The sequence below is a fragment of the Prenolepis imparis genome, unplaced genomic scaffold (genome assembly GCF_030444845.1).
Source record: "Prenolepis imparis isolate NDT839.2.m4 unplaced genomic scaffold, iyPreImpa1.0 SCAF_12, whole genome shotgun sequence".
NCBI classification, from domain to species: Eukaryota; Metazoa; Arthropoda; class Insecta; order Hymenoptera; family Formicidae; genus Prenolepis; species Prenolepis imparis.
The window spans coordinates 13,401,133-13,417,566 of record NW_028141170.1 but is presented as its reverse complement, the minus strand read 5'-3'; the positions used below and the strand labels follow the sequence as shown (position 1 = coordinate 13,417,566).

At 36.2% G+C, this 16,434-nt stretch overlaps 2 protein-coding genes across 2 annotated transcripts; one reads left to right on the top strand and one right to left on the bottom strand.

The window, feature by feature from the left end:
* Positions 1-3,066: 3,066 nt before the first annotated feature.
* LOC145943358 (uncharacterized) lies at positions 3,067-6,994 on the bottom strand. The gene is made up of 8 exons (XM_083050880.1): positions 6,925-6,994; positions 5,805-6,029; positions 5,237-5,440; positions 4,703-4,886; positions 3,896-4,054; positions 3,701-3,816; positions 3,370-3,615; positions 3,067-3,146 (listed from the first exon to the last, which is right to left on the bottom strand). Exons 1-8 carry the CDS (start codon positions 6,992-6,994, stop codon positions 3,067-3,069), a joined length of 1,284 nt encoding a protein of 427 aa, XP_082907006.1.
* LOC145943357 (uncharacterized) lies at positions 6,993-12,257 on the top strand. Its single transcript, XM_083050879.1, has one exon. The coding sequence runs from the start codon at positions 6,993-6,995 to the stop codon at positions 12,255-12,257; it is 5,265 nt and encodes a 1,754-aa protein (XP_082907005.1).
* Positions 12,258-16,434: the final 4,177 nt, after the last annotated feature.

Genomic DNA, 16,434 nt, shown 5'->3' with positions numbered 1-16,434 from the left:
TATAATATATTTAAATATGTCAAATGTTTTTGTCATTACTTACAATTCGCAGCAATACATTATTGATATCACAAGATGCAATATGGCGTTTGAAATAGATAAGAAGGACATAAGAAATAAAAGGAGCACGTAATGGGGATAATATATAATAGATTTCGAAGTATTTTTAACATATTTATTATATTTGTTTTGACAATTAATTTGAAAAATGTACTAAGTAATTGATAACAAAATTATATTCTTTATATGAAACATAACATAACATTCTTAAGATATAACATTCTTTCTTTGTATTTGCTTATTTATATTTATAGATATAAAATTAATAAAGCAGTTGTTTGTTTATATTTAAAAAACTTACTAAATTTTTATTAGAATACAACAAAATATGTGATTATTTGTGATTACTACTTAATAATGTTGATCAATTATAATTGACAATAAGAAGATAAGAAAAATTAGTTAAAATACAAATCTATATTACTATTTGTATACACCTTACTTTTTAAGTATTTAAAAAAAAATACTTACATAAAAAATTAAAAAACTTTAACTGTAGAACAAATATGTAATTCTTTAAAATAAAAATTTTAGAAATATAGTATAATTGAAATATATAATTAAAATTGTTCTTACATATATGTATATAAATAATGTAACATTATAAAATATCTTATATTTTTAAGAATTAAAAACAAAATATTTGAAATGTTCTTACATTATAATAACATACATTATTAGTATATTACAAAATATATTTTATAATGTAAGAATATTTTAAATATTTTGTTTAATTCTTTTAATGCATAGTATATGCCAAACATAAAATAAATCAAGTAAAGCTAAAAATAAAAAAACAATTAGGATTTTAAAGCTCTTTGCTTCTGCTTCTGATTCATTAGCCACGCTTTTATTGTGACAGCAGTTCTGCGTTTTAAAGCGATTGGATTCTTTTTAATTAATTCTTGAATTTCGTGCAACGAGGGTAACTTTTTCGAAATATAACTTCCCAACATATCCAATACAATCTTTTTTCCGGTTTCATTCCAATATACTCTTTTACATTTCCCATATGGTGATGCTAAGTAGAAAATAGAAAATGATAAATAAAATAAAAAGCAGAAAGTATATATTACATATGTATATATATTATTATATCACAGTTCTTACACTGTATTTTCTATAAAACTTACTAGAACGCTTTTTTTTTCTGAGAGAAGCATTTTTCTGTATCAGTATCACTGTCGCTTGAATAGAAATTATTCACATCTAAAATTTTATATTAATTAAAATTAATAACAATAAAAAAATAACATAAGTCTGTATTATGTAAATTTTTCTATTATTAAAATTATATTTGTACATATTATAACTTTGAAAAGGCAAACTTTTATACTTTTTTCTAGATTTCTTATTTCGTTGATTTTGTTGTATAGAAATGTTATAATGTTAAACAGATAGAAATCTAAGAAGATAAGTCATATTTTAATATTTTATACTTATAATTTGTTGATAAATAAAATTTATTAATAATTCGATTATTTACATTATTACAAGTTAAACCTTTTTGAAGTAAAAATTAATTTGTAAACTCTGTAATATTTTAGATTTTTTATAATTAATTTGTTTAAGAATTGCAAATAAACTACCTACCACAATTTGAAGTACTTGGAATCATATCATTTTTGAAAGCATTATTTATATCTTTATCATTTCTTTCTTCATCATTGAGATTATTTTCATTTTCATTTTTGCCACTTGCAGATTCTAATAATTTGGACATTCGTAAAATTTCTCGGTGAACTACTGGCATTCTATAATGTTCACGATGAATTTTTTCTTCATGTCCCATGAAATTGGCAAGATCCGTAATTTCAATGTCCGTTAAGTTTAAGTTGACTCCTAATGTTGCTACATGCTTACGCAGAGTAGTACCTCGTAAAGTTTCAGGCTGATTAGCTTGACATTCAATTGAAAATCTGCGCATTAGATCACATGCTTTTAAGTATGCATGTTTACGACAATCCATATTAGGAATACCAAAAACATAAGGATTTGACAAACTAACACCGGCTTTTTTTCTATATTGAAGAATTAGTTCTACACATTTTTGTAATTCAGAATCCAATAAAACAGATACAGTACGGCTCAGCTTTCCACGTATTGTAAACCGCACATATTCCATCGCTATTTTTTGGCATTCTAATGAAAGTGCATTAAATTCATCTATATTCATTTTTGGATCAATTTTTTGATAATTCTTATAATCTTCAATTAAGGTCCTTTCCATTTCTCCTGCTCTTCGTCTATTAAATAGCTGTATTGATATTAATGTACTCTCAGAAAGCTTAAGCCAATCTTGGAATAAAAACGTTTGTTTTAGATTTTTGAAAGCTGTAGTACGTTGCATTTTCAAAAAGTTATCCAATTTCTTAATGTCGTCAATGGAAGGAAGAATAACTTTCTTTTTTCTTTTTAATTGTTGTGTTTCTAAAGCAACCTTATTGACTGCTGGGCCATATTCATTATTTAACAACGTTAAACAATTTTCTACTTGTTTTTGTTTTACAACATTGTCTCCGAATATTGTTAAAGAAATTAACGTTTTTCCTGCAGTTTTTAATAATGTGCCTAATGAGGTTGCTAATGACGGAATTTTGTAAGTTTTTGTGGAAGAATCAAAACCAGCAAGAACATTTATGACGTCGATGCATATTCTATAATATTTTGGATGATAGACTGATGATAAATCATCTATATCTTGACAATGCTGTTTAATTTCTAAAAGGAAGCGACCAAGTTGCCTCAATCGCTGTCGTATCATATCATGATGATGTGGATGAGATGGATATTTTAGACAAAGTTTATTTCCATGTTCCATAATTAATTGATCATAACGAATAAGACGTGTTATTCTATCGTCACGACATCGTGGCATTACTATTTGGCGTAAAACATTGTTGGCCTGGCTTGCGTATCTACCCATGATTTGCCGACTAAGCACATGACAAACTTTAGTACCTTTACGTTTTTGATCAATACAATGTGCTGTATGGTGCCTTAAATTCAGTTTATTGAAGAATCCTTTACATTTTGGGCAAGCGGTGTAATCTCGTGCAGTGTTTTTAGATTTTTCAGCAGGTCTTCTGCAAATTATCAATTCACCAGTATTTACGTCATTGCTAACGTTATAATAAAAATCTCCTTCCTTTCGCAACATGTTAATCAAATTTTTTCTTTCGTTACATTGTTTTGGTAAGTCACTGAAATCTTTCACTCGTTTTTCGTGCTTATGTTTTCTTTCTAAGTGCCGACTAATTTTTGATTGCCATGTTTTGCAAAATAAGCAGAAATGTTTTCTAAAAATACGTTTAGATCCTTTTGATGGAGCTGATTCGATATACATTTCTTCATCATTGCGCGATGATTTGCCGTAAATATTGGTTGTTAATGAAACATTAAATCCTGAATTAACGGAATTATTGAAAGAATTACTTTTTCTTAAAATTTTATTTGCAGATGTATTTAAGACATGTTCATCATCTTCCTCAGATGAATGTTTGGATGGAACATATTCACTGTGTGAATCAGAAAAGTCACTGTTATCTTGAGAATCTAAAACAATTAAAGTACTAACGTTAATGTTAATTGAAATTTACTTGTTTAAATAATACTAAATTTAAATAAAAAAATTAATTACGTTTTATTGGAGAATGAACCATAAAATTTTCATCATGTAGTTGTTTAGAATCATTGAAATTAGTTTTCTCTGTTAAATTGTGTAATGTATCATTTATCATCCCTTCATTGTTGTTCCTAAAGTTTTATATATATTAAAGAAAATTATTAATCACATATAAGACATTAGCGCATTCTTAAAAAATGACTGCCTTACCAATCTAATCCAAAAGTTGAATCTTCTAATTGTTTATCCTCAATATCTTCGCATTGAGGTACTACTAATTCATTTTCATTCCAACTCCAAGTCAATTCATTATTTAATGACTCCAATGACTCATTTATAGCTGATATTTCACTTTTCGTTAACAGCTCACTATTATTTAAACAGAATATATATATATATATATAATATTGTTAATAATAGTTTTATAAGGAATAGTTCTTTTTAAACACAGGAATGCAAAATATTATTTCTCTAGTTTTTATGCTGAATGCGATACCGGTTTCAAAAATATTCCATCACAATTTTGAAAAAAACTTAAGGTCAAGATTGTATAAAAAGAGTTTTTGATGTACTTTAAGATGTTAAAACTATGTGACATAAAAGTTTTCTTTTTTTTAAATATAGTTTACTATTAAGACTATTAACCTTTAAAAGAAATTTTTGTGTACATTATTGTTAATAAGATTTTCAAGATTATTTTAATTACTTAAAAAATGTCTAACACGTTATACATATATTATAGTTATATTATAGTTATAACATAAAGTGCGTCCAAATAGTTCTTTTTTTACAATTTTAATTTCTTAAAATTGTAACATGATAGAACATTTTTGAAGCCGACATCGTATTTAGTATTAAAAAATTATAAGAAATGATATCTAGCATTTTTGCGTTTTTTTTATTAAATTGTGTAATTTGTTTTGATTATTATTAGTAATATGTGTGTGTGTGTGTGTGTGTGTGTGTGTGTGTGTGTGTGTGTGTGTGTGTGTGTGTAATACAAAACTTTTTATTTACCTTTCATTCAAAGAAGTTGCTACTTTTTTCTTAGCTGGTAATATTAGTATAGATGTAGAAAAAGGAACATTACTAATAATTTTGGGTCCATTATTTGGAACTTTATCAAATACAGTTTTTACAATAGTATTTTTATCTATAATATTATCTATAGTGTTATTTATAGTATTATCATATATATTTTCTACAATAAAAATACATTTGGCATTTAAGTTAGAATAATTGACATCTGTAATTTCAGATAGAAATTCAAAATAGAAATTTATTTATAATTTCATGTAACAGAAAAATTTAAAAATTCGAAAAGCGCACGTATTAAATATATATCTGATATTATTTTGTATATGTATATATTCTGATATTTCTAATGTTTTCTGTGTTACATGCCACATAAAATTATCAATAAAATTCTATCTGGAATTTTGTCACGAATTATGAACTTTCTAAAGTGATCTTGAAACTGTATTACTAATTCAATGTTTTTAAGTTGTACAAAATATAAAGAAAATTATTATTATTTGATTAATAGTTTACCTTTATCCAGTAAATTTGTGTTTAAATTTATTATCAAAGATTCGTTGCTATTCGTGTACGATGCTGTTGGAGCATTATTATGTGGTCTTAATATGCATTTTGTAGACGCGCTCTTAACAATATTATAGCTTTCCAAAGATGTCTGAGATTTATCTAACTTTTCCTTATCTTTTAATATATCTTTTATCCTCTTGTCTTCTTTTTCTAGTAAAATTTGTACATAAAAAAGTAATTAAAATATATAATAATATTATTACGATAATATAACTACTTCAATTAATTTTTTAAGAATACTTTTTTAGAAAATAATAGTTCATATTTAAATCGTAGTAATGTACTGTTATAGCCATTATTTAAAATATAAGTTTTTGATATTATTTATTGTTTATAAATATTTTTACCACAATTTGATCTAATTAATATATATAATATATATAAATATATTCAGAATAGAAATGTTATCACAATTTGCTTAACATTTAAAAATATTTCTTGTTGATAATTATCAATATTGTAAATTAAACTTTTAGTTTATATAGTTAATTCAAAATTTTAATTGTACACTTACTTTCTGATGTAACTGACACGTTAATAGAACTTATAGCACAAGCTGATGAATCAAGTTGCGTTTCTGATACATCAGTTAAAACAGAAGATTGCATACTAATTGTAAGATTAGAATTTTCAATTTCTTTCATAAAAGTAAACTTGTCTTTTTTAAAATCTTTGATTTTTACTTGCGGAACGTTAGTCTTCAGGTTTTGTGTTAATTCATTTAAAATTTGATAATTACCTGCAAATATAAATAAACAGACTGTATTACAGCATAAAATTCTTTAAATAAAAATCGATTTATGTTATTTAAGATAATCTAATGTAATTTAACTCACAATGAATAGCAATAAGTTGCACAGTCTCCTTATTAGATTTTTTGATAAATAAATATTTGTTTCGGAATGCGGACGAGAATTTCGCGACTTTCAGTGCTTATTGTTGATCGCCGAAAGTTTGGAGAGTTCTCTCGACCATCGGGATCCTCACGCGACGATCACGTGATAATCACGCATCAAAACAACCCCGATCACGTATGATAGGCGTTGACAGGCGCGTTTTCGCCGTCGATGACAAAATTCCAGCCTCAGTCTTATTCGAGCCACCGATCGACACACTTAGCTGTTCGTCTAACCAGAATACAAGAGTGAATCTATCGATTCGTTGAGAGCTCTCCGTACTATTCTTTCAAAAAGATCAACGCCTAACCATTCGCGGTCGCGATCTGGTCGCTGCATTTCCGATCGTCCTCGAGTCAAGATTTCCGTCGCGTAGAGCCCGAATCCGGGCTCTCCCGAAGATCTCCGTCGCGTCGCGTGCAGCAAAGAGAGACCAGAGTCAAGATCTCCGTTCGTCTACCCTTTCCCGCTTTCTTTTCTTCGTCACCGCCCGGTTCGCATGATTCAAACGTTCGAGTGGAAGTGTTACCCTCTTTTCTTGTGAAAATAAAAACTGACCTAGTGAAAAGCTATTAACGACAATTTCTTTCCGATTTTCTCTCTACCTTTATTCCCGATCAGTACTAGTTCCTCTCCGAGTTTCACGCTCTCGCGGATTTAGTCATTGTCCGCGACATTTCTGGTCCTTCGAGCCGGATCGGGATTGAGGACTTTCTTTCCGTTTGAATAATCATTAACATTGAAAGTGGTGATTTCCCACACCGGTCAAGTGATACTTCAACTCAACAGTGCTAATTGTGACCACCATGCCATCCCTCGAAGAGCTGCTTTACAAGCAACGTTCTGTAATTGCGTCAATCACGAACACTATTGCGAGTTTTAAGAAATTAGAGACGGAAAAGAAAACGTATGCATTGATTAAAGCTCGAATTGAGATGACAAAGGAAAGATTTGAACAGTGTCGATCATTGGACGCCAAACTGCGAGTTCTCGTCGACGACGCCACCCTCACATCGCATCCGTATTTCGTCAAACTCGAATTCGCAAAGTGCGAGGACGCCCACGACGCTGCGCTGGATTATCTCTACGAAGCTCTCGATGAAGCTTCACCCTCTCCAGGTGCGCTCTCTCCTCAAGTAAGTCGTACATTCGACCTTCCGCATCACTCGACGCTCAACTTACCGAAGATCACATTGCCGCAATTTGACGGATCATACGAGAAATGGGAGAGCTTCCGCGATAAGTTTACTTCCATGATTATATCCGAAGCTAGTTTATCTAACGTTCAACGATTACATCATTTATTTTCATGCTTAAAAGGCGACGCGAGCGCAGCAATCGATCATTTAGCCGTAACGTCCGAGAATTTTACCGTTGCGTGGGAAACACTCTCGTCTCGATACGAAAACAAAAGACGCTTAATTAGTACACACCTCAATAAACTATTCACACTGCCTACCGTCACCGCGAAATCGGCGCAAGAATTGCGAGCATTGCGAGACAAGCTAAAGTCCGCGATAACTGCACTAAAAAATTTGAAGCGTCCGGTCGATCAATGGAGCGATATTCTTGTATTTCTCTTAACTCAAAAACTCGATAAGTTTTCGAGAGAAGCATGGGAGCTCAAATTAGGCTCCAACACCGATTATCCTACGTACACCGAAATAGATGCGTTCATCGAATCACGTATCCGAGCTCTCGATTCAATAATACCGTGCGCAACCGAAAAATCAACCGATGTAGCAGCGAAACCAAAACCAAAAATTAAAGCGATCGCGTCACATACCGCAAGCGCAACAAGATTCTCATGTCAAGTGTGTTCCGCGCAACATCTTTTGTATCAATGTCCCGAATTTCTAAATAAACCACCGGTTCAGCGATATGAATTAATTCGAAAGTTCAAACGATGCATAAATTGTTTTAGCTCGAAACACCAAGCGAAAGAATGTACGAATCAACGTGCGTGTAAACAATGTCAAAAAAGGCATCATACATTACTTCACTTTCCTGAAAGTTCGAAACATTTCGACAATGAGACGTCTTCGCCAACCTTACAAATCGAATCAACGAATTCCGCGGTCACTTCCCATATTGCCACACAACCGACTTTACCAACCCAGAAAATTCTCCTTGCGACTGCTCGACTAAGAGTTTACTCCAATCACGGTCGTTTTCAAAACGCCCGTGCTTTGATTGATCAAGGTTCCGCGTCTTCGTTTATGACAGAGAATTTAGCTCAATTATTACACATTTCTAAAATACGAACGTCGATCAAAGTAACAGGCATCGGAGAAACGCAAACCTCCGCCCGGCAAGCGGCCGTTATCACGATCACTCCAAGCGCCTCCGAAACCCCTGCCTACTCCACCACCGCGTTAATTCTAAAGTCTCTAACACAATACATGCCTACTCGAGTGAATTCTCAATGCCACTGGTCACATTTGAGCGGTCTCAAATTAGCCGATCCTGATCCTACAGGATCCGATCCCATCGATCTCATTATCGGAGCCGATCTTTTCGGCTCACTAATTTTAGACGGTATTCGTAAAGGCACCGCGAACGAACCAATAGCGCAAAATACCGTGTTTGGATGGATCATTTCCGGGCCGACCGGACAGGCTCAATTCGATAAACAGACTTCGATCGGAGTTCATCATACCTTCGCGAATGAGGATCTTGATTTGACTCTTCGACGCTTCTGGGAGATAGAGGAGGTTCCCCGTACGTCTAAATTAACTCTCGAAGATCAAGCGTGTGAGGAACACTTTCTCCATACGCACGCTCGCGACCGCGAAGGCCGATACATCGTTAGACTGCCCTTTAAAAACGGGCCTCCCATTAATATCGGAGAATCTCGAAACTCAGCTCTTCAACAATACCTTCGTACTGAAAAACGTCTGAAACGGGATCCTTCTAAAGCCGCCACGTACAACGAATTCCTCCAGGATTACGTTGATCGCGGACACATGCAACGAGTACCAGACACCGAACAACCTGATGATCCAACGCAGATTGTTTTCATCCCTCATCACGCCGTCGTCCGTGACAGTAGTACGACAACCAGAGTTCGCATTGTATTTAACGCCTCGAATCAAACTACCAACGGCACCTCGCTGAACGACCATCTACACGTTGGTCCAAAACTCCAGACGGATCTCGCCGCCGTTATATTGCACTGGCGTTTATACCGGTACGTTTACTCCGCTGATGTGGAGAAAATGTACCGGCAGATTCTCGTTGACCAACGCGATTGTGATTACCAAAGAATTCTTTGGCGACCCACTCCAGCCTCTCCTATCCAGGAATATCGCTTGCGGACCGTTACATACGGTACTGGGTCCGCTCCTTATTTAGCATTAAGGGTGATGAATCAACTGACCGTGGACGAAGGGACTTCCTTCCCGCTAGCCGTTACAGTGATCAACCGTCAAATCTACGTAGATGATTTCATCTTCGGATCCGACGACAAAATTCTCGCGCGACAAACTCGTAATCAAGTTATATCTCTCTTAAAGAAATGCGGATTCACTCTTCGTAAATGGGCGAGTAACTCCCGCGATCTCCTCGACGATCTCGATCCGAAAATTCACGGCATTGCTCAAAATAGAGAGTTACGCGATGACGAACGTCTCAACATGCTTGGACTCATTTGGAATCCAGATCGCGACATATTTCAATTCCAGGTGAACACGCTTACAACTCCAGGAGATACAAAAAGAAGAATTCTCTCGGACATCGCTAAACTGTTCGACCCTCTAGGCTGGGCCACTCCTGTCATAATTCGTGCGAAAATTCTAATGCAACAACTATGGGCGTCAAAATGCGACTGGGATGAACCAGTCCCATCGAATTTATTTAATATCTGGAAAACTTACCATGAAGACTTCCCGGAGATCAAAAAAATAACAATTCCTCGCTGGATCCAATGTGGCCATCACTCGTTCGAGCAAGAACTACACGGGTTCGCCGACGCTTCAACAAAAGCTTATGCCGCGGTAGTCTATAGTCGCGTAATCGCGATGGACGGCACAGTGACAGTGACTATGCTTGCCGCGAAATCTAAAGTCGCTCCGCTCAAAACCATGAGTATCCCTCGCCTCGAATTGTCCGCGGCTCAATTGTTAGCTAGACTCCTTCATTTCATTGGCGAGTCGATGGAAATCAAGAAACCGTCCATTCAGTGTTGGATCGACTCTACTATAACCTTGGCTTGGTTAAATCGGGCCGCCTCTCATTGGAAAACATTCGTCGCTAACCGCGTGGCAGAGATTCATACGTTAGTCCCAACCGCTTCGTGGCGTCACGTGTCAACTAATCAGAATCCCGCCGATTGCGCGTCGCGCGGCATATCTCCCGCCGAACTACCTTCCCATGATCTGTGGTGGTCAGGCCCTGCTTGGCTCACTCAACCACCAGCGCAATGGCCAAACGAAATTGCGCAACCACCATGTACCACTCTCGAGGAACGGACATCTAAACCAGCGCATACGACGACAGTAACGAACCAATGGGACCTATCGCACCGCTATTCGTCTTGGTCTAAATTACTACGAGTGACAGCATATATACAACGATTTATCAATAAGTCACGTCAAAAAAAATCAGAAACGAATTCTGAATCATCAGCCTCACTTGTTTTCTTGAATCAAATCGAATTAACAACCGCCGAGACCTTTTGGATACGATCCATCCAAGCCGATGTCTTTCCTCTCGAATTATCGTCACTATCTAATGCTACTCCGATTCCAAAATCGAGCTCGCTTCTTCCGTTAAATCCGTACCTCGACGATCATCTACTCCTTCGTGTCGGAGGCCGACTTCGTAACGCAAGTATTGCTGAAACTACCCGCCACCCGATAGTACTCAAAGATCATCCATTAGTGCGATTGATCATTCGCGAAACTCATCTGAAATCGCTTCACGCGGGATCCCAGTTAACCCTGTCTCTCCTCCGCAAGAAATATTGGATTCTTCGCGCGCGTTCCGTCGTTCGCGCCGTCCTGTATAAATGCGTCGCTTGCACCCGAGAAAGAGCGTCAATCACCACCGAGCTCATGGGCGACCTTCCACACGTTCGCGTGAATCGCTCCACCCGAGCGTTCGTTCACACTGGCGTAGATTACGCTGGTCCCGTTTCGGTTCGTACCACGAAAGGCCGAGGTCATAAATCATACAAAGGCTATATTTCCGTATTTATTTGCATGACTACCAAAGCTATACATTTAGAGCTAGTTAGCGATTATTCTACCAGCGCCTTCCTTGCTGCATTCCACCGTTTTCGCTCGCGCCGCGGATTGCCGACATCCATCTACTCCGACAACGGAACCACCTTCCAAGGGGCTGACCGCGAGTTGAGACTCGCGGTTAAAAACGCAAATGAACATCACGATTTTATCAACCAACTATCTTCAGAAGGCGTAACGTGGAAATTTATACCCCCTTCCGCCCCGCATTTCGGGGGATTATGGGAGGCCGCGGTGCGGAGCGTAAAATATCATCTAAAACGTTGTATCGGAGCTTATACACTCACTTTCGAGGAGCTTACAACCGTACTTTGTCGCGTCGAAGCCTGCCTAAATTCCCGTCCCATCGCTCCTATCTCCGAAAGCCTCGACGATTACGCAGCCTTAACTCCCGGGCACTTTCTCATAGGCGAGCCATTGCTAGCAACCCCGGAGCCCAGCGTTCTCGAAATTGACGAAAGCCGATTATCACGATGGCAATTGTTGCAACGAATTACCGAGAGTTTTTGGAAAGCATGGTCTCATGACTATCTGCTCACCTTGCAGCAAAGACCAAAGTGGAAGGTCGTACGAAAATTGGCGAAAGTCGGACAGCTAGTACTCTTACGAAACGCGCTGGCTCCCCCTTGTCAATGGGAATTAGGCCGCATCATTGCGTGTCACCCGGGAGATGACGGCCTTACTCGTGTCGTTACCGTGAAGACTGCGCGCTCTCAATATAAGCGACCCATTGTAAAGGTGTGCTTTCTCCCGGTTGACATTAATACCGCTACCGGAGAGGATTCCGTCAAGGCGGGCGGATCAGGCGTCCGACCCCCTGATGGATAGCTAAATTGTCAAAAAAAAAATTTTGTTAGCGTTTGTAAATCTATTGATTGTAACCGATTGACATTATAACTTTCTGTTATCGAATGTAACCATTCGAGGCGGGCGGTGTGTTTCGGAATGCGGACGAGAATTTCGCGACTTTCAGTGCTTATTGTTGATCGCCGAAAGTTTGGAGAGTTCTCTCGACCATCGGGATCCTCACGCGACGATCACGTGATAATCACGCATCAAAACAACCCCGATCACGTATGATAGGCGTTGACAGGCGCGTTTTCGCCGTCGATGACAAAATTCCAGCCTCAGTCTTATTCGAGCCACCGATCGACACACTTAGCTGTTCGTCTAACCAGAATACAAGAGTGAATCTATCGATTCGTTGAGAGCTCTCCGTACTATTCTTTCAAAAAGATCAACGCCTAACCATTCGCGGTCGCGATCTGGTCGCTGCATTTCCGATCGTCCTCGAGTCAAGATTTCCGTCGCGTAGAGCCCGAATCCGGGCTCTCCCGAAGATCTCCGTCGCGTCGCGTGCAGCAAAGAGAGACCAGAGTCAAGATCTCCGTTCGTCTACCCTTTCCCGCTTTCTTTTCTTCGTCACCGCCCGGTTCGCATGATTCAAACGTTCGAGTGGAAGTGTTACCCTCTTTTCTTGTGAAAATAAAAACTGACCTAGTGAAAAGCTATTAACGACAATTTCTTTCCGATTTTCTCTCTACCTTTATTCCCGATCAGTACTAGTTCCTCTCCGAGTTTCACGCTCTCGCGGATTTAGTCATTGTCCGCGACAACATTTATCATGCTTTTTCTGCTTTTTCTTCGTAAGATCAGTATATTTGCAAACTTTATATTGACCATTATCTGATAAAATAATAGCAAACTTTTTTTTATTCATTTTATACAAGAGATCTTACTTTTTATATCATATAATATTGTACAACCTTATTGTCTATATAAAGGTTAGGGTTAGGTTAGGTACACTGCCTGAGATATACTGCGATGCGGAGGAAATATAGGCGAATACTCATGGCGCCATAAACCAGCAGGGGCTGATTGCAGTTTTAAGAATGAATTCAACCAATCAAATTTCTTATGCATATGCGTTATGCGTTATGCAAAAGTTTGTGCTCGGGCCTTTACTGAGCTAATTACCGAACGTTTAAATATAGTACGCTAGGCTTAGAACATATATAAATGAAAGGGGAATAGCAGTCTGAAATGTGTCCCAAGGAAGTGAGACAGAAAATATGGTTGCCTCTCTCTCGTGATTAAGTAGCCGCGCATGCGCACTTTCGAGCAATAAGCCACTACTTACTACAATAAGCGGCTACTTAATCACGAGAGAGAGGGAACCATATTTTCTGTTTCACTTCCTTGGGACGTTTTTCTGTCGAGAACAATAGGCATTCCCCTTCCATTTATATATGTTCTAAGACGCTAGGGCGATAAAGAATACGCGCGTGATTTATTAGAAAGCTCATTCAAAATAATATTAAAATAATATTGAATTACAAAAAATATATTATTTACTTTAAATATTATGTTAAATTTTATTTACTATTTCCTCTTATCGCATTGCATAATTATAAATTTAAGATGAAATATAAATATATTTTAATTGTTTATCCAATAATTGTTTATGTATTGTATTATGTTATGTATGTATATATACAGTCCTATGAATAATATAATGATAATAATTGAATATATAGCAATAATAGAATATAATAAAATATAATAATATAGGTATAATATATAAGAATATAATAATAAATTATATAAATATAATACTAAATAGGAATATAATAATAATTAATATATAATTGTATAAATTTATAATTATATATAGTAGATATAACATAAAGACATATACATATTCAATTGTATTTATAAAAATGTGCAAAAAATAAAACACTATATAACACTATAACAAATATAACACTAAAAATAAGTAGCTAGTAGTAGAAAAAAATGTAGTATAAAAAGATGAGAAAGAGAGAATAAACAAATGAATTATTCCTTAATGTTAAAAAATTTTAAATGTAATTCTTTTAATGTATTTCTATGTATTCATTGGATACATGATACAATTTTTGATATAAAAGAAAAGAAGATGCTCTCTATATTGCTTGGTAAAAAATGCACTAAAATAATTGTGTTTTCTCACAAATAACCATAGTAATAAAATCTTAAAAATAACAATAAAATGTAGAAAAATGCAATATAAAATTTTAAATTAATCTAAAAAAAATTCAATTTGAAGAAATTATAGTAGTAATCTATCTATTCTACTAAGCATGCTTGGAAAGCAAGAACAAAGGAGGACGAAGGAACGCTAGAAAAAGCAGGACAGAGAGAGAGAGAGAGAGAGAGAGAGAGAGAGAGAGAGAGAGAGAGAGAGAGAGAGAGAGAGAGAGAGAGAGAGAGAGAGAGAGAGAGAGAGAGAGAGAGAGAGAGAGAGAGAGAGAGAGAGAGAGACAGAGAGAGAGACGAGAGACAGAGAGAGAGACAGAGAGAGGAGACAGAGAGAGAGAGAGAGACAGAGAGAGAGACAGAGAGAGAGACAGAGACAGAGACAGAGACGAGACAGAGACAGAGACGAGAGACAGAGACAGAGACAGAGACAGAGACAGAGACAGAGACAGAGACAGGAGACAGAGACAGAGACAGAGACAGAGACAGAGACAGAGACAGAGACAGAGACAGAGACAGAGACAGAGACAGAGACAGAGACAGAGACAGAGACGAGACAGAGACAGAGACAGAGACAGAGACAGAGACAGAGACAGAGACAGAGACAGAGACAGAGACAGAGACAGAGACAGAGACAGAGACAGAGACAGAGACAGAGACAGAGACAGAGACAGAGACAGAGACAGAGACAGAGACAGAGACAGAGACAGAGACAGAGACAGAGACAGAGACAGAGACAGAGACAGAGACAGAGACAGAGACAGAGACAGAGACAGAGACAGAGACAGAGACAGAGACAGAGAGAGAGAGAGAGACAGAGAGAGAGAGAGAGACAGAGAGAGAGAGAGACAGAGAGAGAGAGAGAGACAGAGAGAGAGAGAGAGACAGAGAGAGAGAGAGAGACAGAGAGAGAGAGAGAGACAGAGAGAGAGAGAGAGACAGAGAGAGAGAGAGAGAGACAGAGAGAGAGAGAGACAGAGAGAGAGAGAGAGAGAGAGAGAGAGACAGAGAGAGAGACAGAGAGAGAGACAGAGAGAGAGAGACAGAGAGAGAGAGACAGAGAGAGAGAGACAGAGAGAGAGAGACAGAGAGAGAGAGAGAGAGAGAGAGAGAGAGAGAGAGAGAGAAGAGAGAGAGAGAGAGAGAGAGAGAGAGAGAGAGAGAGAGAGAGAGAGAGAGAGAGAGAGAGACAATAAAGAATATAATCCTCTAATAATACTACTATTTTGTGAAGACTCCGAAAATCTAATATTAAAAGCGACTATTTAAATTAATGAAATTAGTTTGAAAAAAATACATCTATTATTTTATAGAGTTAGAAAGAATTTATAAATACAATAAAAAGATATGTCGTTTCAATGAATTTTGCTATACCTAAATAGATATTGGGAATTTACACCCATAAGATAAGTGGTTCGTGAAATAGGAATTTCTGGATACTTTGAACCGATAAAAAGCTCTTTTATCCTCTGAATCGTTATCACCGCTTTAACACAAAATTCTAAAAAATACACCGGCTTTTTTACAATAAATAACGGCGGTAAGTCGATATAAACATAAAATTCTGTCTAATTTACATTTAAATAGCTTGAGATAGCGATTCACAAATTTTTACCGAACCACAAAATTTAGAATGAAGACAATCTAGAAGAAGCAATCAGGAATGCTTATGTATGAAAATTGTATATTCGAACATCTATAAATACTATATTGTATACATATTGTATAATATGCATATTATATATACTATATGTATACATGTCAAAAAAATAGCATAGTGAGAAGACGGAGTAAAATAAAGCAGAGTAAACGAACAGGCAAAAAAGAGATTACGGGAAAAAATAAAGAAAAGTAAAGAAAGCATAAAAGATAATAGACAGAATGAGATAATATCATATTTATGTATATCATAAGTATGATTGAAAAATAGCAAAAATAAGTATCTATAATAAGAAATTGTTAGTACTCTGCGTTGATACCACTGCTT